At 43.9% G+C, this 27,152-nt stretch overlaps 1 protein-coding gene, 1 long non-coding RNA gene and 1 pseudogene across 2 annotated transcripts; 1 reads left to right on the forward strand and 2 right to left on the reverse strand.

Annotated features, from left to right (window-relative positions):
- The first annotated feature begins 1,109 nt into the window (after positions 1-1,109).
- Positions 1,110-10,033, forward strand: LOC146234320 (uncharacterized). The gene is made up of 4 exons (XR_014741584.1): positions 1,110-1,170; positions 1,528-1,671; positions 7,657-7,836; positions 7,939-10,033. It is a non-coding gene; the product is annotated as an uncharacterized LOC146234320 (long non-coding RNA).
- Positions 6,626-13,575, reverse strand: LOC146234321 (UDP-glucuronosyltransferase-like). Its single transcript, XM_084688356.1, has 5 exons — positions 12,179-13,575; positions 11,140-11,271; positions 10,566-10,653; positions 10,043-10,262; positions 6,626-7,595 (listed from the first exon to the last, which is right to left on the reverse strand). The coding sequence occupies exons 1-5, from the start codon at positions 13,034-13,036 to the stop codon at positions 7,313-7,315; spliced, it is 1,581 nt and encodes a 526-aa protein (XP_084544482.1). The 5' UTR covers positions 13,037-13,575; the 3' UTR covers positions 6,626-7,312.
- A 1,309-nt stretch (positions 13,576-14,884) lies between these two features.
- On the reverse strand, positions 14,885-15,747 carry LOC146234322 (UDP-glucuronosyltransferase pseudogene; annotated as a pseudogene).
- Between the last annotated feature and the right edge of the window lie 11,405 nt (positions 15,748-27,152).

Consider the following 27,152-nt stretch of genomic DNA (forward strand, 5'->3'; position numbering starts at 1 on the left):
TCGTCATGAAAGTTTGCACAGACTAGGCATATACTTTGGCATCGACAGATAACACCTCAGCAACACCTGTTAAGCAGGCAAAACTTGATTTTACATAGCCAGTGCAGAAAGTGTTTGAAGGTGAGCTTAAAAAAAATATTGCAAACTAGATTGCAGGAAAAGATGCTACTGTACAATCCTGTGATATCATGTTTAACTTAAAGTTAAGCTTTTGTGTTATGCACATATTGTTTGGTAAATAAAGATGAAAGAAGGTTACACATGTTACTAAAATGTTAAGTATTAGTAGGCTATGTTTTAAAAAGGTAAAAGGCTAAACTGTTCCAAGTTTGACTTGTATTTAATTATTGAAAGACTTTCCTTTCTGTTGTCTATCCAGTCAACGTTTATAAGGACTGTAAGAAGTAATCCATTACATTACTTATTCAGTAATTACATTACTTTTCAGACAGAGTAATTAAAAAAGTAATTTAAATACAATATGGATGAAGTAATTAGTAATTTGTAATAAATTACCTTTTTGAAGTAACTTACCCAACACAGGCCGCGGCACCCTGGGGTGCCGTGACGCATGCTCAGGGGTGGCGGAATGGCCCAAGGCTTGATCATTTAATTACATAAAAAAACACATAATATCAATTTCAAAAAGATTTTTCTTGCAATTATATCAATTAAAATTGTATTTGCAGCACAAAAAATAGGCTACAGTATACAGTTAATTCGGGGCGTAACGTCGTCAACGACAGGTCTTTAGTTAACTTTGTTCTTTATTCCGTATTTACGGTGGCCGACATGTGCAAACGCGCTGAAAATTAAGAAAACGCATGCAAATAGACAAAAAAAAAAAATGACAACACATACGCAGCATTCAGCAAAAGTGCTGCAAACACACACAACACAACCAAATACAGAAACGCGCTGCAAATACATAAACGCGTTGCAAAAACAAAAGCACGCAAACCTAAAACGCTGCAAATAGGCTACACAAACGCGTTGCAAACGAAAGAACGCAAACCAAAAACGCTGCATCTAGTTTTCACAACGGAAGTTGACCAGGCCTCTAGGGGGAGCGCTAAGTGGAAGAGCTTGATTTTCGACCCCACGGAGCGAAAGAGAGAGAGCATGTGAGAAGTTTGGACCAACATCGAAGTAAAGAGGTGACATAAAAAGGTTAGTATTCATTTTTACATGTGGCCCTCCTCTTTTATAGTTTTTCAAAAGAGCAACTTCGATTTTAGTCCCATTTCCAAAACAAACTTCTCATATGTTCTCTCGCTCCGTGGGGCCGAAAATCAAGCTGTTCCATTTAGCGCTTCCCCTAGAGGCCTGGTCAACTTCCGTTGTGAAAACTGGATATAGCGTTTTTGGTTTGCGTGATTTCGTTTTTGCAACGCGTTTATGTATTTGGTTGTGTTGTGTGTATTTGCAGCGCGTTTGCTGAATTCTGCGTATGTGTTGTCAAATTCATGAAGATGTTTTCTTAATTTGCTTGTGTTTTGTCTATTTGCATGTTTTCTTAATTTGCAGCGCGTTTGCACATGTCGGCCAACGTACGTATTGACAGCAGATGGAGGAGGAGTGCAGGTATGCGCAATGGATACGTTCTAAAGAGTGCATCCACCTCCACAGGAACAAACATCGGAATCGGAATCGAAATCAGCAAAGAGAAAAGTGAGGCATTATAACGACTCATACCTCCAGTATGGGTTCATTTAGTATGGCGAGGTAACGTGCCCGACACCAGTAGGCCTATGCCTGGTCTGCAGGGAGACGTTGGCTAATGCAGCCAGTTTTTTAGTTGCGAGTTGCTTGCTAAATCTTAAAAGCCACACACTTTAGCAGAGTCGCTCATATTACCAGAATGGAAAAAAAATGGTTGAGGTAATGCTAGGGCCAGTTGCTGCAAAAGAAATTGAAAAAATCCCCCTCTCTGATAACACGATCAAACGTCGCATTGATTATATGTCATCAATTAGGACATGGAATCTGTTCTAAATGATCCAGATAGCAAACTTCATTGAAAGTACGTTGAATCAACATTCCGCTGTCAACGCTAATTTCGTTGAATCAACGTCAGACTCTGATGTTGATTCAACATCATTTTGCACCCTTATTTAATATTGAAACAACGTTGAAATCACAACGCAAAATCAACGCGATATCAATGGTATTTCCACCAATATTACTATTGAAACAACGTTGTAATCATAATCTAACTATAGATCAACATGACTTCAATGGTATCTCAATCGATATTATACCACAGAAAGCGTATAATATGTGAAACTGTCCTGCTAACAGCCAGAATAAATGTTATGAAGGCTATCCTATTAGGTTTATGTGATATATAAATGAAAAAATACAATCTTTTTTTTTTTTTTTTTTTTTTCAAATAAATTTCACTCTGCTCTGTTGGGCGTCCAGCCCCACTGTCCGGGGCATAGCGAAGTCATTTTGTGTGGCCTGGGCAAATACAAATTCTGAGATTCCTGTCCCCATTTGCTGAGTTAGGGCATCTAAAATAGAAAACAAACAAACACAAAGTTATAACTTTCAGTTGTGATTTTTTAAGCTGATGAATGTTCTCTGTGTAATCAAGTCTGCAGTCAAACTTTCCAACGTTCCACATTATTACAGTTACGACCGTTTCTTACGTTAATTTGTTAAAGATTTGCCACAGCAACTAAGAAAAGTAGCCTCCTACATTGATATATCTAAACCACTATTTCAAACTAACAACGTGTAGTTTTTCATAATGGTATTGTGCAGCGTCAAACTTGACATTTCTCTATTGAAAGTGGCTGGGCTGTCGATCACGCCGGTAGACTAGCCTAGCTATACGTTATCACAGTCTAGGCTAGCTCTACCAAATTGAGAAAATGACGATTCCCGACATAACCATTGGATTTTTAAGCCGGAATGTTTTGAGCTTGGTATGTATCTACCTATTAAAGTACAACGTTTTGTCATACGGTTTTTTTTATATCCACATTTCTGACGAGGGACTAGAAATAGCTCTAGCCATTACTGGTAGCACTAGCTAGCTACAGTACCAGTACTTTGGTAAATTGGCTATACACATTCAATAAATACAATATTGATGGAAACTTGACTGACTGAATTTAACATAGAGAATGTAAATAAACGATTTTTCCCGGTCAACTATAATTCAATGACTTTTCAATCATTGTTCCCGGTCAACTACATATCGATGATTAATCAATTAATCAGGACAACTATCAATGTTGTTCCAATGTATCCTGTGTTTCATCGATATTGCAATAGTGATTCAACGTTTATTTAGCATTGAGATTTCAATCTCAACCATTCTGATGATTTAGATGGAAAATTAATATTGATTCAATGTCGTCTTGCTAGTGTGTCCACTGATGCTATAGTGGCCTTTGCCAGCTGATCGCTAACGTGAGATACGTGGATGAGGAAAAATTTACAAAAAACTTTTTATTTTGCAAAGAACTGGACAACCATGCTACCGGAGATGATATTCAGGGAGACAGACGAATAGGTAGGCCTACTTGACAGTCAGAGACAGGCACATGTCCTATTAAGTTGATAGTGGTCTGTGGAGACGATTATAACTATATTTTTGTGAACTTTATATTGAAGGTTTGTTCCTGATATGTTTTGTTACTGCCATCCAATTTCTCGATTATTACCATACGTATTTTGGCTGTGATATAGTTGTTTATTTGTTTATTTGAAAGGATCCCCATTAGCTGACGCTGAAACGACAGCTAGTCTTCCTGGGGTCCAAAAAGTACATAAACAAACAGTAATCACAATCACAATTACTCACAAATATCGTATATGAATACACACCAAAGAACAAGAAAAAGTTAAAATTTGGAAAGTACTTATAAAAGTAATCAAATTAATGCAAGACAACCTGTCACATAATACAATCATGCTCAACCATTCCAGACGATTTTATAATGAAAGCAAATACAGTCTTAATCTTTTTTTTAAACCAGTTTTTCCCTTGATTTCACGAATCCCACCTGGAAGATTGTTCCAAAGCACAATTGACCTATAAAACACTGTCTTCTTCAAAGAGTCTGATTTTGGGAGGGGTAAAGAAATCTGATGACTATTCGCCCCTCTTGTGTAATGTGAATGCATATCTGAATAGTAAATTATCTTGTCATAAAGAAATGAGAGGGACAGACGTTGTCTGTTCATGTTCTGTTCACTATTTATTCAAAAGTTCTATTAAATGAGTAGAATTAAAGAGTGGTTCATTTGAATATAACAAAAATGAGATAAACCTCACCTTCTCAATGTAATGCCTATAATAAAAGCAGTTATAGCCTAAATCAAATGGCATAAAGTACAAATATGACACAAAGGAGATTGAGAGTAAAAAGTAAAAAAATAGGGGTGGCGTGGATGGAGAGAGATATGTTTAGGGGTGACGTGAGCCAGAAAAGTTTGGGAACCACTGCCCTAGTACATCAAGTTAATAACAGCGACGATACGCCGAGGCTCTGGGTTATGGGCCCCCTGAGCTCATGGGCCCCTGGGCCTGGGCCCGGTAGGCGAATCCATCCCTGCCTATAACATTTCACTGGGTCTTGCAGCTGTTCAATTAACTGAAATTATTATGAAATGTTATGTTCTACTAGCCATTTGCCTACTTTAGCAAGCAGAAAACTGTAAAATCGTAGTACAATTACTGACTGTCTCAGTTTGTTGTTGGAGTCGAAGTTCTAACATTAACTTACACAGCTACTGTAGGCTAATCAACATAGCCTACGTAAAAAATGTTCAGGAAACCTAAACCCAATGCAAACCTTAAAACTTACTTCAAATATTATGCCTTTTTCGATCGCGAAGAGAGCTTGTGGAGCTGTGGAAACATTCTCTATTCTGCTGTCTGTTCTTATTCTTCTGTATCTCGCAACAAACGTATCTCTTCGATTTGAATAATGCACCGCAACACAGCAAAATAAATGCTTCTTTCAACAAGAGGTCAAATGAGATGTCAATCAGCATCAAATTTCCAGCAGCTAATTACATTTTGGGGTGGCACCCGGGGTGGCCAATCAGATGTCAGGGGTGTCCAGTGCCACCCCGGACACCCCTCTGGCTCCGCTACTGGATGCACAGAACAACACATGGTCAGACTGGGCATTGAAATTCTCAGGACAAGACAACCTGGCATAACATGACATGAATACTCAGAACATAGATTACACCAATGATCAGCTAGCCTGGCCGAATTTTGCCCCGCCCACAAAAAAAATTGGTCGGGATATTGGGTCTGGGGAAGCTCGGTTGGGGAAAAATATGTCCGAACAGGAGCTGTTCAGACACCGTATATGTAACGGTGCGTGTCCACTATAGCGGAGCGGCGCGGCTTCCAATCAATTTTCAATAAAACTGGGCGTTGACGCTCGCGTATGGTTCCACAATGCCCTACACGAGCGTCAACGCCCGGTTTCATTGAAAATGAAAGGGACTGCACCCGACTACATCAAGTTTCTCCTGCAGCCTTACACCCCCACCCGCCACCTACAGTCTTCTTCAGACAACCGCCTGGTGGTCCCACTGCTCAAGACCGCCCGGTCCCAACACAAGCTCTTCTCCTGCCTGGTCCCCCAGTGGTGGAATCAAGTCCCCACCTCCATCAGAGACACAGACTGTCTCTCCACCTTCAAGAAAAGGCTCAAGACGCACTTGTTCCGGGAGTACAATGGTACTTAGGAATGGTTTGCTGAACCCAATGCTAGTTTCCTCAAGGATCACAATGACTCTTGCTTAGAGACTTGTTGCTCTTGTTGGTTAGTGGTAACTGATTTAAACTGTTGTATTCGCTGCGAAATATTCTATTTTAGTTCTTTTTATTTTTACTGTTGCTTGCTTTTTCTACAGGTACACTTGCACTTAGAGATTCATGTTGTTTAATTGTAACTTGCTTAACTACATGCTCTTATGGTTCTTCCCTTTGGCACTTATGTTTTGGTTGTTCACAATGTGTGCTTCTTGTTTTGGCTACCCGCAATGCTTTGGGGCTATCTTTTTGTTGTTATTATTATCAATGACCTATGCACTTTGTAAAGCTCTCTCTTGGAAGTCGCTTTGGTTAAAAGCGTCTGCTAAATGAATAAATGTAATGTAAATAAGGGAGTTAGCAATGTAGCTAGGTCCTTGTCTGTGTACAGCTTTGTATGTGAGGAAAAGGACTTTAAACTAAATTCTGAAGGTAACAGGGAGCCAGTGTAAAGTAGCTCGGACAGGACTAATGTGTTCTCTCCTTTTAGTTTTGGTTAATAATCTAGCGGCAGAATTTTGAATGAGCTTTAGTCTTTCAGTGGTTTTCTTGGGAAGACCAGTGAAAAGTGTGTCACAGTAGTACAGCTGGCTGGATATAAAAGCATGAATGAACTTCTCTGCATCATTTTGGTTTATGAAAGGTCATACCTTTGCTATATTCCTCAGGTGAAAGAAAGCTGTACTTTTAATATTTACGTATAAATGCGTTATTATTGAATTTACAGGACATTCAAATAAGCCTTGCTGCCCACATTTCCGGGTTCAGACGTAAGGCAACTATCTGATATTAAACGCTTAAATGTATAGTTAAATAGTTTTTGAGTAAGAAACATTTTGGGGAGTTAAATTGTTTATTTAAAACAAGTGACAATAGAAGTTGCAAAATACAAAAAGTAGTGATTGTTACAGCATCTTAAACATCTGGCATCATCGTTTGTTGTTAGTGTGAACAAAAGGTCAATCATTACACCTGCTAAAATATGTCATCAATTTGGATTAGGCTATATACCCTCTTATGATAAGGCAGACCATATTTATCCAACTTTTTGGTGGCAAAAAAAAAAAAGGCTAATGCTGGGGACACACTATACAATTTTTTTTATTTATTTTTTAAGATTTTCAAACTGTGGGAGACCACAAACATGAGGACAAAAAATCCTAGATTTAGCCTTTTTGCTCCTACAGTGTGTGGTCACTCTTAACACACCTCACACCAAGGGAACATCTGATAAAATCTGCGTAACCATCAAGATAATCGGGACATATGTTTGTTGTCGGTAGGGCCGAAATCAGCCCGATTATCCTGTGGTGTGTCCCCAGCATTAGATTATTTCAAAGTAGTGTTCAAATAATCCTGAGACGTGAAATACGGAAAAACAGACAAACACACACACAAATAGTGAGTGAAGAATTACCTCTTCAGTTGTCACAGCAGTTTTAGGGGCCAATCTCTGTCACGCATACATTGTTTTCAACCTGCTCCCCAAAGGCTACAAACAATAGTCACACTCAGCCACATTCAAGCATTCTTCTCCTTCAAAGTCTTGCTGCCCACGCATTTGCGGAAACAGAACAGGCAGGATTTAACGGTCACCATAATGACCGTTATCAGAATGACAATTAGGAAACCAATGACGTCCAGGCTGTTATACTGGATCCAGTTCAAGTCATGGGCGGCAGGCCGGAGGTGCTCAGCTCCTTTGTGCCTCATGACGAACTCTGTCCAGAACACGGCTAGGTCTAGGGGCTCAATGGGACGGTCCCTGTGCACTGCCGACAGCTTCACCATTCTCTCCTTGTAGCTGTGGAGAGAAAACAGAACGTGAACGTCTAATTGTCATACCCTCTACCTCTGCCCCCTAGCTGCAGTTTTTGTTTGTTTCTGTGTCTCCCTGTGGTGAGTGTGGCCATGGACTCCGGTTCCCAATTACCCACCCACACTGCCTCAGTCTCCATACCTGTCTCCCATCAACTCATCAGCCCTGCAGTATATCAACCTTGGTTTTCACATCATTCATCGCCGGATTACAGTTGTCTACCTTGGTAGTCATGCTCTTGGTTATCTACTGAATATAGTCAGTTACAAGTGTTTTTGTGATGTCATCATTCATTTTGCTAACTTTGTTTTTTTACCTGTGCCTCCAGGATCACCAGCCACCCTGCCATTCCACTCTGCAATAACCCAAACATTAAACCCTTTCTGGAGCATACCTCATCACTTTGTTAGTCTGTGTTGTGCACTTGGGTCCATCACCACCACCCCGTAACACTAAAGCTGCTTAGATTAACTCTCCCGTCATGGATAACTCAAGAGCATATGTACCAGGAAGGACTTTTAATTATCATTAGGATGTGAGAGAATCCTGACATACTTGGTGTTTTTAACACCGTAGAGTTACAGCCAATGTGTGTCTGAGTGAACAGCAGACACAGACCTGCTGCACTCACAAAAAATAGGAAACATGTTTTGATTTAACATTTTCTACATAACTAATTTGGTTTAACATGGAATTAGTTAAGATATGTAATTTGTAGGGCTGTGAAAAATAACGCGTTAACGCGTTATGATTAAATTACAGGATTAATTCGTTATTTTTGTTTAACGTAATATAACCACAATTCCACCCAATCTGTAACTTCTGGATGAGAAGTTCGTGTTCCAAAAAAACTAAGATGGAACATCCAATAAAACCAAAGTGATGCACACTCTGCAGCAGGGTTCCAGATTGCGACCAAATGGTTGCATTTTGCGACCAGTTTTTGAGTCAGTGCGAGCATTTTTTACAAGCACTCACGCATGTGCGACCTACAAATGTTGAATTAATTGGGTGTGCACAATGTCAGCACACGTTAGCAAGAACGATGAGAACGTCGTTCTAGTAAGACAGCGATATCAGCTTTCCTTCTGTATTAGTAACGTAGCTTAAAGTCTAGGAAAGTTGAGGCTATTTTTCGCTAGGTATAAACCTAGCTAAAGTCTTGGTAAATTAAGGATATTTTTCGCAAGGTTCCAACGAACATGTCTTAATCTGCCAGACAAGTGGGTGCCCCTTCGTTCTTTTGGTGAGCAGTTTCACGATCCCTTCAATCTTACCCGGCGTCATGGAGCCAAGCAGCTAGCTAAATATTTAGCACTAGCGTTGCTACTGTATCCCTGCCTGTGTTTGAGCTGTTGCGCTGTTATACTCGGCAAGTATCGTGTTGTGGTGTCGGAGGACTGATCGAAAAGTGCATCATACATTTAAGTCATTTAGCTAAGACTTGTATGTACAGTACGTAATGTCACATTAAATAATGTATTTAAACTCGAGCTTGGGTTATATGGTGCGTTGCAGGGGCGATTCTAGGATCAGACCTATAGGGGTGCTCAGCCCCCAATGAGAATGTGACATGAATACAGTGCCTTGCAAAAGTGCTAAACGTAAACCCCCTTGCTAATATAAATCCCTAATTTCACTGGATAACAATTAATACATTTATGTATTATTATGCAAAATATTGAATGAAAAAACTAAGGATGTCCCTTTCTTCATGAACTACCAGCATCAAATGATAATAAACAATATATTTAAGAAAATATTAAAAAAAATATTAGGAGTGCTTAAGCACTCCTAAAAAGGATCTAAAATTGCCACTGAATTGTACCCTCTCCAGTTACATTAATAAATGCATTGCAGGTGAATATAACGTGTGTGCCCCTTAATTTTCTGCTTGCGCTCCAAAAAATTTCAGTCAGGGGCTACTGTGCTCCTAGTAAAAAAAAAAATTAGCTCTGGATAAGAGCGTCTGCTAAATGACTGAATGCTAAATGACTGAATGTTATCGTTTCACCGAAGCAATACCAGCCTAAAGTAACCTATACCACCTTAACGCGAAGCATGCGTTGGTCGGTGAGGGGAGTTCAAGTAGAATGCGCCAAACCACCGAACAGCGTAGGGCCCTCACTAAGTCTGTCTGTGACAAGGTTACTAGCACAGTTGCCAAATGTATTGCAAAAAGCTGTAGACCGATTGATATTGTTGAGGACGAGGGGTTCACCAAAGTTTTGCGAGTGGCAACGGGTGACTCGAACATCAAGGTACCGCAAAAGGAAAGACGCACACTAATGACAAAAATTGGGAAAACCGGTAATATGTGATTAATCATGATTAATCCACAGAAACCTGTGATTAATTTGATTAAAAAAATATATAATTTCACAGCCCTAGTTATTTGATGTTTTTTAGGGGGGGGTTATGCATTGTCTGACCTTTTGTCGTTGATGACCTTGTTGAGCGCCACCAGCAGGTTGTCAGCAGTGACGTCAAACACACTGAGGGCCTCAGCCACACCCCTGACGACCATACGGTGCACGTTGTCCCCCTGGTCTCCGAACAAGGGCAGCATCACCATGGGAACACCGTTGCAGATGCCCTCATAGATGCCATGTGTTCCTCCATGGGTGATGAAGGCTCTGGCCTTTTGGTGGCCTGCAGAAAACAACAACAATAGTCATCATCAGACACAGGCGAAATAATATGTTGCCACATCCATTTGATTTCAGTTGATGTTATTTAAATGAGTTAGGGGAAATGCATCAGGTAATTAAAACACTGTTAAATTTACATTTAGTCATTTTGGCAGACGCTCTTATCCAGAGCGACTTACAGTAAGTACAGGGACTTACTTGGGCAAGACACTTCACCCTACTTGCCTCGGGGGGAATGTCCCTGTACTTACTGTAAGTCGCTCTGGATAAGATCGTCTGCTAAATGTAAAATGTAAAAACCCACCAAGAAGGTCGTTTTGAGGGAGCCACTTCATGACCTTGATGTTTTTAGGAACATTGTCTGGGAGGGGCCCAGTGTATCTCCACACAACCTGAAACACACAGCAACAACTCATTCAGTCAGTGGAACCAAGTTGAATGGATTGGACTCACTCCTCAGTACAAACACTGCACCATCAAACAGTTTGTTTTACGGTGGCGTAGCTGGCTGAAGTGCAGTGGTCAGTTGGGTGTGTGAGTCAAAGAACCAAAGATTGAACCCAAGAGAGGACATGAGAGAGAGGAGAAAATACTGACAAGCAACACCTGTAACATCAGACAGAGGCAACCCCTCACCACGTCAGCTGTAAACAATCAGTATGCAGAATGCATCCATCTACAGGACTGCAAGATCAAGGGGAGTGAACATTTCTTGAGGCACGGCAGTGGGATAAAGTGGTCTCTGATTACACTCATTGTGTTTTAGCATTGTGAGGAAACTGTGAAAGGCTACAGCATGTATAAGGCATTGTTGTAGTTGTGTTGCTTTGGTCGGAGAAAGTCAGGTACTGGACTGAAACACCAGGTCCTTTTCTTACCCTTTGAGGAATCTGCCTGAAAGCGTCTATGAACTGCTTGGCTTTCTCATCAGGCATTTGAGACACCATGGAGCCAAGGGTAAACACAATGAAGCCGTCCTCTCCAGAACCCTCCACAAACTCCTCTACGTCCTAAAGAGAGAAAAAACAGGAGTGTTACAGGATTACAGTCTCTTAAACCAAACTGTCACTACAAAAGTGAGGATGCCCGCGTGATAGTCCACAGAAAACATTACCAACAATAGTTTTATGTTTAAACATGGTGTTTACTGTATATGTGAGTGACTATATATACACATGTTTGGAAACATAACATGTGTATATGGAGGAACTGTTCAACTTACGTTGAACAGTTCCTCCACAGACTTGAGGTTGTAATAAGAGGCCATGTTTGAACATAACACCCTTAGTTCATAAAACGTAAAAGACACAAATCCTATACAACAAATTAAAATGAACCCTCCCCCTGCTCTTTCCTAAGGTATTTAGTTCTCTTAAACACAATAGGGCCCCACATTTCCTCACAGGAATTACACTGGCCAGAGCCCAGAGAGGAGAGGCTGGTTTTCCTGGCTCAGATTTCAGCCTGTCTTTCCAGAAGATGGACAACTCCCCCTTACACAATGTTTGTGCAATTTTACTCTGAGTACAACTGCAAACATTGAGTACAACCGCAGGAGAACGGATGCAATGTCAAATAAGGTCTGAATCCAGAAAAGACGCTTCATGCCATGTTTTTTTATTTTAGCCTGAATATTCCTTCACTCCAATGTCTTTAGTAAGGAAAATACTTCCTTTAAACCAGTGATTTTCTGGGAACAGATGTATGTGTGTGACTGGCAAAACAGAAACATGTGGTAAAGAAAACATTCCAAAGTGTCAAGAGAGGAGGAGTTTCCAGTAGTCAAATTTCCTCACTGTTTGGTGTCCTTGTTGAGAAGGGACAATGTTAGGAATAAGTCTAATAGAGATGGAAACTCATTTGCTGCACTTATAAGATTGTTTTGATGTTTCTAAATGCCCCCTTTAAAATACTCACAGCTGGTAGAGGGGATCTTTTTGCACAGTTGATCCCTCCGATGTGGACCATGTTGGGCATGAGTGGTTTGGGGTACTCAAAGGTGAAGTCATACCTGAGCAGCCAGATAGCTCCCTCACCAATCAGCTCTCTATAGGTCATATCATTCTTGAGATACCTACTGGTGAGCTCGTCAAAGCTAGCAAAGAGTAGACGGCACATGTAAGACTCTACAGTGAACATCACCATGTTCTTGACTCTGCCAAGGAAGTCCATCTTGTCCGTGTTTCCACTGTAGAAACGGGGAATGTAAGAGGGAGGGGCAGGGCACTGGGCTGCTTTTTCGTCTAGGCCACAGGGGAGCCCTCGCAGGAAGTAAACAGCTGGCATAGAGAAGGTTTTGGCCAGGATGGAGCCACAGGGGAGGAATGGATCTGTGAGCATGAGCTGGAACCCTTCACCCCGTAGTCTCTCCATGAGGGGCTGGTCGTAGAGCAGACCCTCGCATGCTCTCACCTGTATGTTGGTGAAATTCATCAAACGTTCCCCGTTCACAAAAATGTCTGTTATCTCCGGGGTCTTGGTGAAAACGCCATCCTTTAAACTATCAACGACAGCCGACAACTCAGCCTTCTCGTAGGGCACTTGGAAGACCTCGGTCCTGAAGAAGTCTGAACCTTGGATCAAAATGCTGGTTTCTGGCACCAGGACAACCATCTCGTGGCCCCTACGGGAGAGCTCCTTCACCAGCAGCTTCATGCTGAGCCAGTGGCTCCCATCCACAGGCATGACCAGCACCTTCTCCCCCTGTACGGGCCCCAGAGTGCAGCATAGCAAGGCCAGCAGCCTTGCAGCAGGAACCCACCACCCCCGGTCCATGCCTGCTCCTCTCAGAGCTGAGAGCAACGCGGTTGTGAAAAGGACACTAGCTATCTCCCTCAGTCCAAGCAGTGAGCACTGTGAAAAAGGGGCTGTACTCTCTGGCTAAAGTGTACGTGTGTGTGTGTCTGTGAAGTATGTGTTTCAGTGTGCTCCATTTGCTTGTACAGGCAAGCTATTATATAACCTCAGACTAAGTCAGAGACTGTGGCCAAACAGCCTCCCCCTGTGGAGTAAGTAGGGGTAAAGTCCATACATTTCTAGATTGGGGTAAAGGGTAAAGTAAAGTCTAGATTGTTTCCAGGTTAATGATTTCTTTCAGAAAGAAAGAAGTCATAATAATCATGAGATTGCATAAAGACCACTGAGATGTACTCTAGACACTAATGAAATCATTTAGGTTGTCAGGTATTACAAAAAGAATGAAGCAGCAAATTAACTTTGTTAGCCTGTTCAGAAAAATATGTTGTGATAATAATACAATTTGTTCCAGTTTCACAGCATTTAAATGTGCTTTAAGTTATCTTAGTTTTTTTTATTTTCCAGGGTGGTGAAATATTTCTCTGCAGTTTCTTTATATGAAATAAAGTTTTGTAGAATAAACAGTTTTATTAATTTGAACTTTAATGAACAATTTGGAATGTAAAGTAAAGGTCTTTCTGCAGCTCATGCAAGTCACGGTTGTCGTGCACACAATCAGGATTACCTCATGTTTCGTGCAAAATCAGCCCTATTACCTTAGGCTCCTCCCTGTCTCCTCCCCCCTGAACTATTTCACACGCACCCAAACTCACATGCACACTCTTCAAACAGGATTGTTGCGTGCGAAGCTATCCATCTTTGGAAAAAAACACCCACAACCCCACTCTGGAGATAGATAACATCAAGCGCGATACAAGGGGAGGAATTCTAATTACTGTTAGGACTAGCACATTCTCAGGTAAACTTTTTTGAGAAGATTTGAACGTACAGTATATACACAGGAGCGATCATCTATGGATGTAAATGCAGAATACATATCTTATGCAATAGAACATAAAAATAAAAAAAATAAAAAATTGTGCCAATCAAGTATTTCAGTTACCTTTCTGTTACAAAATACTACTAACCATCTGATATTGGAAGGGTAATGACAGAAGTGACAGGTAACAAGTTGCTTGTCATTTTGTTATTCTAAATGGTGCAATTCACAAGAACAATGTAATTCTCCAAGAAAAAAGCTTAATAGATTTCTTGCTGTATTCACTATATTAAATACAATTAACTAATACCTTTTCTCACTATTCCAGAAAACACAAATGAAGGGCATTATAATTATGTTTGAATTGTACAATAAGATGTTTGTTTGTTTACAATCTGATTAACTCCATTCTGCAGACAATATGCTGAGGAATGCAGCCAGGCTCCCTAAGATCATCTCACTCAGTAATCATGTCTTAATGTGTCAGTGAATGGCCATCTGTTTTCACTGGAAGGGTGGTCAGAGAGAGTTGAAACTGAACACCAGAAAACCCATGATTAGGCAATCGACAAACCCAGTACACACTATTTTGTTCGGATTGCAGACCTCCCTACAGTGGGAATTGCATCTTGGGGTTGTGTCTCTTCACAGGTCAAGCTACATCTGTTCTTTGAACTCACCGATTTGTCACTTAGAATATCAGGGCTGTTTACTGTGACATATATCAGAGATACTCACACCCCAGTCACTCTTTTCACCTCACAGATTTAAATGTATTTTTAATTGAAAACTATTGAAGAAAAATAATGTAACATTTTAGGTTACATGTGTTTATTTAAGGCTATATCACTAATTCGTAAAGCTTCTTAATACGGACGGCAAATAGATTAACTACTTGTCATATTTGAAATACTCACTGTTGGGAGTGGGGCTGCCTTTGCACAGTTGTTCCCTCAGATGTGGACCATGTTGGGCATGAGAGGTTTGGGATACTCAAAGGTGAAGTCATACCTGAGCAGCCAGATAGCTCCCTCACCAATCAGCTCTCTATAGGTCATATCATTCTTGAGATACCTACTGGTGAGCTCGTCAAAGTTAGCAAAGAGTAGACGGCACATGTAAGACTCTACAGTGAACATCACCATGTTCTTGACTCTGCCAAGAAAGTCCATCTTGTCCGTGTTTCCCCTGTAGAAACAGGGAATGTAAGAGGGAGGGGCAGGGCACTGGGCTGCTTTTTCGTCCAGGCCGCAGGGGAGCCCTCGCAGGAAGTAGACGGCTGGCATAGAGAAGGTTTTGGCCAGGATGGAGCCACAGGGGAGGAAAGCGTCTGTGAGTATGAACTGGAACCCTTCCCCCCGTAGTCTCTCAATGAGGGGCTGGTTGTAGAGCAGGCTCTTGCATGCTTTCACCTGAATATAGGTGGCATTCACCATCTGCTTCACACTAGTGAAAATGTCAGTGAGCTGTGGTCTCCTGGAGAACTCATCGTCATTCAGGCGGTCTATGACCACCAATAGCTCAACCTTCTTATGGGGCACTTGGAAGACCTCGGTTCTAAAGGAGTCTGAACCCTGGATCACACCATCTCGTGGCCCCTACGGGAGAGCTCCTTCACCAGCAGCTTCATGCTGAGCCAGTGGCTCCCGTCCACAGGCATGACCAGCACCGTCTCCCCCTGAACGGGCCCCAGAGTGCAGCATAGCAAGGTCAGTATCCCTGCAGCAGGAACCCACAACCCCCCGTCCATGCCTGCTCCCGTCAGAGCTGAGAGTAGCGCCACTGTGAGATGGACACTGAGATCAGCCGTTCTCTCAGACATGAATGTCTTTGGAAGTATGTGAGTCAATATGCCCTGTGTGCTTGTACAGGCACGTTAATATGTAATATTAATCTAAGTCAGTACACACTCTACCTTCCAGTTGACACACCTTCTATAGTGGCCATTGTAACTTGGTAGGGTAAGAGGGTTGGGCCTCTTAACAGAACACATTCCCACGTTTTTCACAGAGGACATTAAAGCGGTTTGCCGTGACCTTTAGTCCTGAGGCTTGTGCCCCAGTTTGTAAGTAACGTTTGTCAACCCAACTCAGCAGTTTTCTAATTATGTTTGGAGCTCCGCAAATTAGATGGTGGGGTGTGTTGCATGTATTTTTCTCTCTTATGGTAGGTGGGGTGGTGGGGCATTGTCCTAGGCAGAGCCGGTCCTTCCTACAGGCGACATAGGCAGCTGCCTAGGGCGGCATGAAGAGGGGGGCGGCATTTTTCCAAGTGCATCCATTAATTAACCGTCCCGCACAACCAGCAGAGGGCGCCAACCGCGCCACGTCATTTATCCGTGTATCCTACGTGCTACTACTGGCCCAAAGAGGGCAACATCTTTCCTGATCCTCCCTGCCTGTCTCTATGTCTGTATCATCTGAGCCTCATGCATCATCTTCCTCTTCTTCAACATCTTCTATCCCAGGCTCAAACTAATCCTCATCTCTCTCATTATCTGACAGCTCCGAATCTGAATTTCCCTCAACCATCCGGAAAGAATCCTCTCTGCTTCAGTTCTGTTTCCTACAACAATTTTACATTATTTTCTTGGTGTCCACTATAATTGACATTCATGAAAGGGCTATTATTTCAAACAAAAGATTATTTAATTACTTTCAAAACAAAAAAAATATTTCCTCAGAAGTTAATAAACAATAACATAAACAATTATCATAGTAAAAACGAAATAGATCAACAATATTTGACTTATCTCTCTTTCCATAAAATGTGCTTGCGGCAATGGTGGACATTTTGGATGGAAAGAAAAAGGAAGTTAACAAAGTTGCACCCTATTACATGACATATCAATGGAAAGCCTTGGATGTCCTCTTTCAAATACAACAGGGATTGAGTGTAGCTCAAAAGAATAAAGCTAGATTCAGTGGCGGCTGGTCCATTTATTTCCAGGGGGGGCTACATTGTGTTCCGTGATTCTAGCCTTGCTAGGGGGATCCGGGGACATGTCCCCCCCGGGGAAAAAAATGCTATCTCAACACCAGAAAACAGTATTTTTGTGCATTCCTAAATGTATGACGCTAGAGCTAGATCGGTAGCTACAAGTTAAATTCTGAGAGAACACCATGACAATGTAAATAAACAACTTCTTAAATGTGTTGAGTGATGTGATTGGATGTGACAGACATAGTGGGCCCTATCATAATGTATTTGACAAGCCCTCTAGTAAATCAGCAGTTTGGGGCACAGGTGTTCTGCGCCCCGGCGAGGTCCTATCTCTTGCATTGAGAGGAGCGAACTACGCATGTACAACTTACAATGACAGTCAATGGGGCTCCTTGTTAGCTGATAAGCCACGTCTTTTCATGTCAAGACGTGGCTTATCAGCTAACTTTAGACAACGTAGATTTTTTTTCTTCTACATTTGATTGCAGATTCAACATTCTATTAGCTATATAATATTGACTTTACTCATTAGACATTTTGAAGGGCCGCTTCTGGGTCGATTTCTCCCTGCTAGCTGGGGTAGCCTAGCCTGGTACTAACCAGACCCTCGAACATTTCATTTACAGAGGGTCTGGGATCGCTCCATTGACAAATGTTAAATTCCTTAAAGGCAGGTCCTCTGTTAACTATTGGATCTGCCCAGAGCCACTCTGATTTGCCATAACCAATCGCAAGCGTTCGCCTTAGCCAACTCCTTCACCACTACTGTAACCGAGCTAGCTGCCGTAGCTGGAAAATCTAACTTTTTTTGGCTCACAACATCATGGCCACCAACAAAACTCAGCAAGGAATGTTCTTGCTCCGGCTTTAACTTATGGATATTCGGCAGCGTTGCCACAACCGCAGAATTGTTTCGCTCGCATCTTTCTCCGCCGCCATTACTGAACTACTCAAACTAGTGCATGACATTAACGTCATCGTTCTCAGCCACTCCCTCTGTTCGCTGATTGGAAACCGACTTCAGAGCCGAGCTCCCAGACCTAGTACAGAAGCTAAATCCAAATTGAGCGGAAGTATGTAGGAGGGCAGAGCCAGGCTAGGGTTAGCCCCCCCTGGAAATAAATGCACCAGCTGCCACTGGACAAATGGTTACCTCGGACGGATCTTAAAGCACTTCCAAACATATTTAGCGAGGCTTTTTACCGAGGCTGCGGCCAGACACCACTTACGCATTTTGACAAAAACAAATGTTTTGTGACCAACATAAAGTAGCCTAATGATCGTACTGTGAAAAGATACTACAAAGTTGCGATCTTTCTGTAAATATATTTTCTTAAATGTGTTTCTTTATATGTCGTTGGGATGTAGTGCTCACTAATACAGTCGTGATCGCCGCAATGGATATGAAATGTAGCTTGAAGACATCCAGTAATATGTTTGTGAATGTGTGACGAATCTGGTGACCGAGACAGACAACCGCTGCAGATGTGAAGGGAAAACTGCGCTGGCACGCGTAGGGGAACCAGTTGGCTTGAAAACCAGTTGGCAGAGAATGTCTAATATAGAGAGAACCATAGACATAATAAAGACTCTTTATTATGTCTATGGAGAAAACTGCCACTCTCGGGAAACTTCCGGGTTCTGAACTGGTTGAAGTTCCATGTGAGTGCGCTAATGAGCGAGTGCAGAATGAATGGAGGCCTATGGAGTGGTACCCCTCAAAATCCACTGAATCCTGTATTTGAAAGTGGAGGCAAAAAAAAAATACACACTGCTGGCTGTTAGATTGTTTTAAAGTCGCCTTTCTGTTCTAAAAAGCTTTTGAAAATGTCGTCATACACATCGTACGACCAGAGCTACTGCTTTACGGCAAGCTCTGGTCACTTACTTTGTTCTCTCAGGGCATCGACAACACAGCTGACAGTTTAGGCTCTCCCTGTCAATACACATGCTAGAAAGAGTTTTGGCTTGCTAATGTTGTTGCTAATGTTGCTAATGCTCTGACATTCTGATTCCGCTTCGGATGCCATCAAGTGGGAGCTCTGGTCGGATCAGTCCTTCACTAACCAATCAGCATTCATTAGCAGAATGCTAGCGTGTTATGGGCAACAACGACTCACCCTGTAAGAAATCGAAAGGACATAGGTACTCGTTCAGTCAACTTTCGACCTATAATCCATGTTGAACATGCAAAAACTACAAACAAATCGGAGAGTTCTCAACGACAATCAGGCGAAAGAGACAAATTTAGCCGTTTAGCTCCATAGACTCCCATTCAACATGCACTCGTTCGTGATGACCCCCAGTGGAACTCTGGTGGAACTGCAGGCAAATTCGGTACAATGGGGCTTAATAGGGAGTGGCAAGGCTCTCCTTAAACAGGCTCTGCAGTTGGCTTGTAACACCTGTGACAATGTTGTTACAATAGCATGTTTCAAAAGGGGCTCTTAATGAATTAATGCAGTAGGCTAAATGCTTGAAAATATCGCTAGAAGGGAAACATTTAAGGTGTCATAGAGGTAAGGACCCAATATCTTTGTTTGATCCAATTTTTTAACGGAGGCTGCAATAGCTTATCAATATTCCCTCTTGCATGGGAAATGAGAAGACAACCGTCACATTCTACACTTCACTTCACGAATCGCCAATATCATTTTTTGGGGGGTCGGGCCAGCCCATAAAGAACTGACAGCGGCCCGTTGGTTAATATTTTTGGGTTGGGCCGGCCAACTGCCAAGGTGGAAAAAAAGTATACTTTAGAGATTTCAAGCATATTCACATTTTCAATAGTACATTTTAAATATACTAAGAAAAAGTGTACTATCCTGTGAATATATAAAAAGTATACTACCATCATGCTTTTACAAGTTTTAACGTTAATACTTGAACACACTTCAAAAAAATTGTACTACAGTACACTTTTAGTAAATATATTATAAAAAATAAACTTTAAGTAAAACTTATATGTAATTTCTAATGTCTACAACTGGAACTTTGTTTTTAAACACATTATTTGTATATTTTAAAATGCATGCTAAAAATAATCTTTGTAACAATGCACTTAAAGCTTACTTTAAAAATAAAAATTTTAATATGCTGAAATGTTAGGATATTTAAAGTTACTTTCAAAGTCCCTTCATCAATTCAGCCTTCAGTGTACTGATATGTGCGGCTTCTATTTTGAAGCGGCGTATAGTCCGGTTTTAGAACAAAAGAGTGGCTTCTTTCAAGATCTCGATTTAATGCTCAACACTTGAACGTGGGCTTATTACTTTTTTTTTCTGTGTCGTCTCAGTTACACTATCAGGGATTGGAAATACAGTGACTTGCTAAAGTAGGCAAATGGCTAGTAGAACATGACATTTCATAATAGGTTAATTTCAGTTAATCAAACAGCTGCAAGACCCAGTGTTATAGGCTAGCTAGCAAGCTAACGCTAGCATCGCTATTATTACTAACATTACATCTTTGGTAGTGTAACCGAGCTCTTTGTAAGTTCGTTTTAGATATAATTGTATATGATCGTGTGGACAATGGGACACGGACGCGGTCTCTTTTCAAAACTTGTATTTTACCACTGCTCTTGCCACACCCCCAGAAAATAATTGGCAGCTCCCCTTTTGAGAGACCCAGTTGACCAAGGAGATATATTCTAGTTCGATTAGCTTTCCATACCAATAGAGTTCTTCGCGATCGCCAAGATCCTTTATTTCACACGGATGAGTTCTTGTTTGAGCGATATCGATTCAGCCGACAAGGACTAGCCGAATTTATTTGCAAGACCTTCTCGTTTTAAGAAATGTCTTATCTGTTGTGCCAGTGCTTTTTATGTTTTACTGTGGGAGAGTGGGAAACGTCATATCGATTCCTTTTTATTTTTTGACGTGAAGAAATGGACAATAAAGCTACTTTTACTGTGCTTCAGATTCTATGCATAGCCTTGAAGTTTTTTTTGCGTCAGGTACATTTTTATACAGTGTTACGTCCCCAGTGCTCCATGTGGTTCTGTGTCCGTATGTCTTGTTTGTGGTCTGTGTGTGTGTGGGGGGGGGACTCTTTTTCCTTCAGGTTTGTCATCCTGGGCAGGATGGCTTTGGAGGCAGCGGCTGATAGGTCGAAGTCCCTAATCAGGACTCCGCTCCGCCCCCCCCTCGTCAGTGGCTGCACCTGTGCTGTCCCTCATATAAGCCCCAGTGGTTGACCAGCGAGGAGGCTTGGTTGACTGCTGTCTCTGTTCTGTGTGCTGTGTGCTGCTGTGTTTCTGACATTTGGGGGTCTCCATATCCCTATTCCGTCCAGTCCTGGGGTTCTTGTGCGCAGCGGGGCGTTGCGTTCCCTCTTACGGGAGGCGTGCGTAACAGCTTGGGGGCTCGTCCGGGATCCAAGCGATCCACAGCCCTGCTGCGCTGAGTCCCTGTGGGTTCTGGTGGTTGGGGTGTGTTTGGCGTGGTTGTGAGCCTGGGCGTTTTTTTTTGGGCAGTCTGTGCCGTGTTTTGTAGTTTGCTTTGCGGCTTTGGTAGCTCTGTGTGTGGTATGGCTACCTCGGCCGTGTCCGGTTTTATCGAGGAGCCCTCTGTAGCTCGGCTGGAGGCGTTGCGTGTAGAGGACCTTCATGCCATAGCCGACCACTATGGCCTTACAGTCCCGAAGGCGGCCCGTAAGGCTGAGCTCCTGGCCTCGGTAGGGCATGGCTTGGTGGAGAAGGGGGTGTTGGTCACTCGCGAGAAAGAAGAGGAGGAGGGTAGCCAGACACGTGGGCTTTCTCCGGACCGGGCGTCCTCTGCAGGCAGCACTGGTGCTTTTCCGGCTTCTGTTACGGCTAGGCTCAAGATGAGAATGGCCCGACTGGAGGTTGAGCGAAAAGAGAGAGAGCAGGCCAGACTGTTCGAGTTTGAATTGGAGAAACGAAGGATAGACGCCGACGTAGAGGCGAGGGTTAGGATAAGGAAGCTAGAGCTAGAGGCAGGTGTTAATGGGGCCCCCTCACCAAGTCAGACGGCCCAGTTCGAGGTAAGCAAAAACATCGCACTGGTGCCGCCCTTTCGAGAGGCTGAAGTAGATAGCTACTTCTTTGCTTTTGAGCGTGTGGCTGCCGCGCTACGTTGGCCAAGAGATGTTTGGCCTCTTCTCCTGCAATGCAAGCTGTCAGGGAAGGTCCAGGAAGTAGTAGCTGCGCTCTCCCTGGAAGACAGTTTGCAGTACGACATAGTTAAAGCAACTGTGTTGCGTGCATATGAGCTAGTCCCCGAAGCCTATCGGCAACGGTTCAGGACCTTCAAGAAACCATTAAACCGCTCGTATGTAGAGTTCGCTAGAGAGAAAGAGTCTCTATTCGACCGCTGGTGTTCAGCCAGTAAGACCACTACGTTTGGGGATCTCAGGGATTTGGCTCTACTTGAGGAGTTCAAGAACCACTTGCCTGATCGAATCGTAGTGTACCTGAACGAACAAAAGGTGGCGACCTTAACCCAGGCAGCTGTTTTGGCTGATGAATATTCACTGACCCATAAAACAGTGTTCGGTGGGTCTAGGATGGAGAGCCGTGTGGTAACCCCAACAGCTTCTCGTGTGCATTACGGCCCCAGTGACGGTAAGCCCTCACCTGAAAAACGGGAGTGCTATTACTGTCACAAAGTAGGCCATGTGATCTCGGATTGTTCAGTTCTGAGGGGTAGGAGGCAGTCCTCACCCCCCTCCGGTAGGAAAAGCGTCGGGTTAGTCCGACCTGCAGAAACGTCAAGGCCTGATGTTCTGTACGCTCCGTTTGTGTCTAGCGGAAGCGTTTCGCTTGCGGAGGGTCTACATCATGGTAGGCAAATACGAATCCTGCGCGATACTGGTGCGGCGCAGTCAGTCATACTTGCAGACGTTTTGCCCTGGTCTGCTGAAACGTACTGTGGCTCGCATGTCCTCCTACAGGGTTTCGAAATGAAAACGGTGTCTGTGCTGCTACACTGGGTCCATTTAGCGTCAGACGTGGTGTCGGGACGTTTCCGAGTTGGTGTGGTGCCTCAGTTGCCGGTGGAAGGAGTCACCCTGTTGCTGGGGAACGACATTGCAGGTGGTGTTGTGTCTCCGGTGTTAGAGGTTGTAGACAGCCCAAAACCCGAAACAGCAGACGAGGAAATGATCGAAGCCTTTCCCCATGTTTTTCCGGCTTGTGTCCTAACAAGGGCACAGTCCCGCAAGCTGGGAGACGTGGTGGACTTGTCCGATTCGTTTTTCGTTGAGACAGCCCTAAAGGCGCCTTCAGTGTCACGGGTGCAATCTTCTCGAGTGCAGCAAACGGGTGTGGAATGCGGAGTCGCACCCCTGTTGCACGACACTCAGTTGTCGATCACCCCAGACAAACTGATTAAATGGCAAAAAGAAGACCTTAGCCTTAGCAAGTGTTTCGATGCAGTTGTCTCCTCCGAAACAGAACATAGGGACGCTTCGTACTTCGTAGACGCGGGTGTGTTGATGCGTAAATGGGCCGCGCATAGAACAGGTCAGGACTGGGATACTGTTAGGCAGGTGGTTGTGCCTACCCCGTTACGACAGCAGGTGCTGTCCCTGGCTCATGACCCTGCTTGGTCTGGACACTTGGGGATAACTAAGACATACAACAGAGTCCTCCGACATTTTTTCTGGCCGGGTTTAAAATCTGATGTTGTACAGTACTGTAAGACGTGTCATGTGTGCCAGCTTGCAGGAAAAGCAAACCAACCTGTTCCTCGTGTGCCACTTCATCCGATTCCCGTGGTCGGGGAACCGTTTGAGCGAGTGATCCTCGATTGTGTTGGTCCGCTACCAAAAACTCGGTCAGGTAACCAATATCTGCTCACCATCATGTGTTGTGCCACTAGGTACCCAGAGGCTGTACCACTTCGTAACATCACGGCCAAGACCGTGGTTAAGGCGCTGGTTAAGTTCTTTTCCACGTTTGGACTTCCTACAGTGCTCCAGACTGACCAAGGGACAAACTTAATGTCCAAGTTGTTCTCTGCTGTGTTAAGGAATCTGTCTATCTCGCACCAGGTCTCTAGCCCGTACCATCCTGAGAGCCAGGGGGCTCTCGAGCGCTGGCATCAGACACTTAAGGCCATGCTAAAAAAGTACTGCATGGATACCAGTGCTGACTGGGATGAGGGAGTGCCCTTTGTTCTGTTTGCCATCAGAGAAACGGTACAAGAGTCTTTAGGCTTTAGCCCTGCTGACCTGGTCTTTGGACACAACCCACGCGGTCCGCTAAAGGTGTTGAAAGAGTGTGTCCTGTCTGTTTCACCCAGTAAAACACCTACAAATGTGTTGGAGTTTGTTAGTAAAATGCGGGAAAGGCTGCATGCTGCAGGCAGGCTAGCTAGAGAGTCACTTACCTCCACACAACAACGCATGACGGTGCGGTACGACAGGAAGACAAAAGACCGTTGTTTTCTGCCAGGTGAACAAGTGCTTGCTTTACTGCCAGTTCCCGGCTCGTCGCTTTCTGCCAGTTTCTCTGGTCCGTATTCAGTAGAAAGAAAGCTAAGTGACACCAAATATCTCATACAAACCCCTAATCGTAGACGCTCTTCACGCATGTGTCACATCAACATGCTGAAGGCTTATCATGTGCGTGACTCCCCCAGCAGTTGTTCCAGTAAGTCAGACCAGCCAGACCAACCCGCCGTGTCCAGCGTGGCAGTGGTGGCGTCGGTCATGGGCCTGGATGGGATGTGTGACGATGGTTTGGAGTTGCGTAACACTTTGCAGCAGTGTGAGCGCCTTTGCAACTCAGAGATGCTGCAAAAGCTACCGTCGATTATGGAACATCTGGATGAACGCCAGATAACTGATCTTGTCTCTCTAATACATGCCTTCCTTGATGTGTTTCAAGATGTGCCTAGACGCACCTCTGTCCTGGCACATGACGTGGATGTTGGGAACAATACTCCCATTCGACAGCATCCTTATCGAGTGAACGCCCGGAAGAGAGAGGTGATGAAAGGTGAGGTGGAATACTTACTGAAAAATGATATGGCCAAGCCCAGCAATAGCGCTTGGAGTTCTCCATGTATTCTGGTTCCTAAACCAGACGGTACGTCCCGCTTGTGCACTGACTACCGTTGTGTTAATGCAGTTACGGTGCCGGACTCTTTTCCGCTACCTCGTATAGAGGACTGCATCGACCAGATAGGTTCTGCTGCCTTCGTCAGCAAGCTCGATCTGCTGAAAGGTTACTGGCAAGTGCCGCTGACCCCTCGGGCTTCCGATATTTCAGCCTTTGTGACTCCTGACAACTTTATGCAGTATACTGTTATGCCTGCTACATTTCAGAGGCTGGTAAACATTGTTTTCGCGGATGTTCCTAACTGTACTGCATACCTTGACGACATTGTGACGCACTCGCTCACCTGGTCTGACCATCTTTCCACATTAAAGACAGTGTTTCAGCGGTTGAAGGAAGCTTCCTTGACTCTCAACCTGGCCAAATGTGAGTTCGGGAAAGCTGTGGTGACCTACCTAGGGAAGCAGGTGGGACGCGGTGAAGTGCGCCCTATAGCTGGCAAGGTTGAAGCTATTGCTGGTTTTCCCACTCCCAAGACACGCCGCCAGTTGCGCAGTTTTCTGGGTATGGTGGGGTACTACCGCACCTTTTGTAAGAACTTCTCGTCGGTAGTAGCTCCCCTTACATGGCTGCTAAGCCCTAAGGTACCCTTCAAATGGTCCTCGGAATGTGACACCGCCTTTGGGTCGGCTAAGGCGCTGCTCTGCAGTGCCCCTGTCCTTGCTGCGCCTAACTTTGAGAAACCCTTTAAGCTGAAGGTCGACGCCAGTATGGTAGGGGCGGGTGCTGTTCTTCTTCAGGAAGATGATGAAGGAGTGGATCGACCGGTTAGCTACTTTTCAAGAAAGTTTAATCCGTGTCAGACAAGGTACTCCACAATAGAGCAGGAGACATTGGCCTTGTTGTTGGCTTTACAGTTCTTTGAGGTATACATCAGATCTAGTGCTGTGCCTGTTATGGTCTTTACCGACCATAACCCGTTGACTTTCTTAAGACAGATGTACAACCAGAACCGCCGCCTCATGCGGTGGGCTCTGATTGCGCAGGAATACAATTTGTGCATTAGTTACGTGAAAGGTACGAGTAACGTAGTGGCTGACGCTTTGTCCCGCGCTCATGAGTGATAGAACCGCTTGGGTTTTGCTTGCATCCCTGGGAGGGGGTTTGCGTTTTTTAGGGTGGGTGTGTTACGTCCCCAGTGCTCCATGTGGTTCTGTGTCCGTATGTCTTGTTTGTGGTCTGTGTGTGTGTGGGGGGGGGACTCTTTTTCCTTCAGGTTTGTCATCCTGGGCAGGATGGCTTTGGAGGCAGCGGCTGATAGGTCGAAGTCCCTAATCAGGACTCCGCTCCGCCCCCCCCTCGTCAGTGGCTGCACCTGTGCTGTCCCTCATATAAGCCCCAGTGGTTGACCAGCGAGGAGGCTTGGTTGACTGCTGTCTCTGTTCTGTGTGCTGTGTGCTGCTGTGTTTCTGACATTTGGGGGTCTGTATAATTATTGATATCTGTGGTAACATTGTTGATTATTGTTTGGGATAACACCCTTCTGTTTTTGTTTCCAGGGGGGAAAGGGGAAAGCCACGTGCTTTAGGCAAGAGGCCCCGGGGCTTACACCACCCGCAGGATAACCTTATTGTCTATATACACTAGGTAAGACCTGGGCCGACCAACCCTTGTATTTTGGGTAGAGCGCCAGAATTACGGTGCTAGTTAGGGGATCATTGTGACAAGGTAGGGATAGAGATTATTATTTTGCTTTCTTTGTTTTGGGTCGTGCTCAGCCCCTTTTCCCCTGCACGCTTATCTAACAGTGAATAAAACACTGTTAAACGACTGTTGGCCTTGTTTTCCCTTGTTTCGCACCACGACTCCATATCCCTATTCCGTCCAGTCCTGGGGTTCTTGTGCGCAGCGGGGCGTTGCGTTCCCTCTTACGGGAGGCGTGCGTAACATACAGTATAGACGATGCAGCATGGCAAAGCCGCAGCATGCGTTGCTGTAAGAAAAGTGTAGGCTATTAATAGGCGCCAAGGCGCTTAAACAGCTGAGGAATCAAATCATATTCCCTGGCCATGTCCCAGTCAATGAAATCAAAGAGGGATTTACACATACATGCATACATGCATATACACATATGATATCAGGTCAAATGGGCCATCAGGTAAAATGGGCCATTTAAGGTTTGG

This window comes from Hypomesus nipponensis, chromosome 23, assembly GCF_054491055.1.
Source record: "Hypomesus nipponensis isolate SF chromosome 23, ASM5449105v1, whole genome shotgun sequence".
Lineage (NCBI taxonomy): Eukaryota > Metazoa > Chordata > Actinopteri > Osmeriformes > Osmeridae > Hypomesus > Hypomesus nipponensis.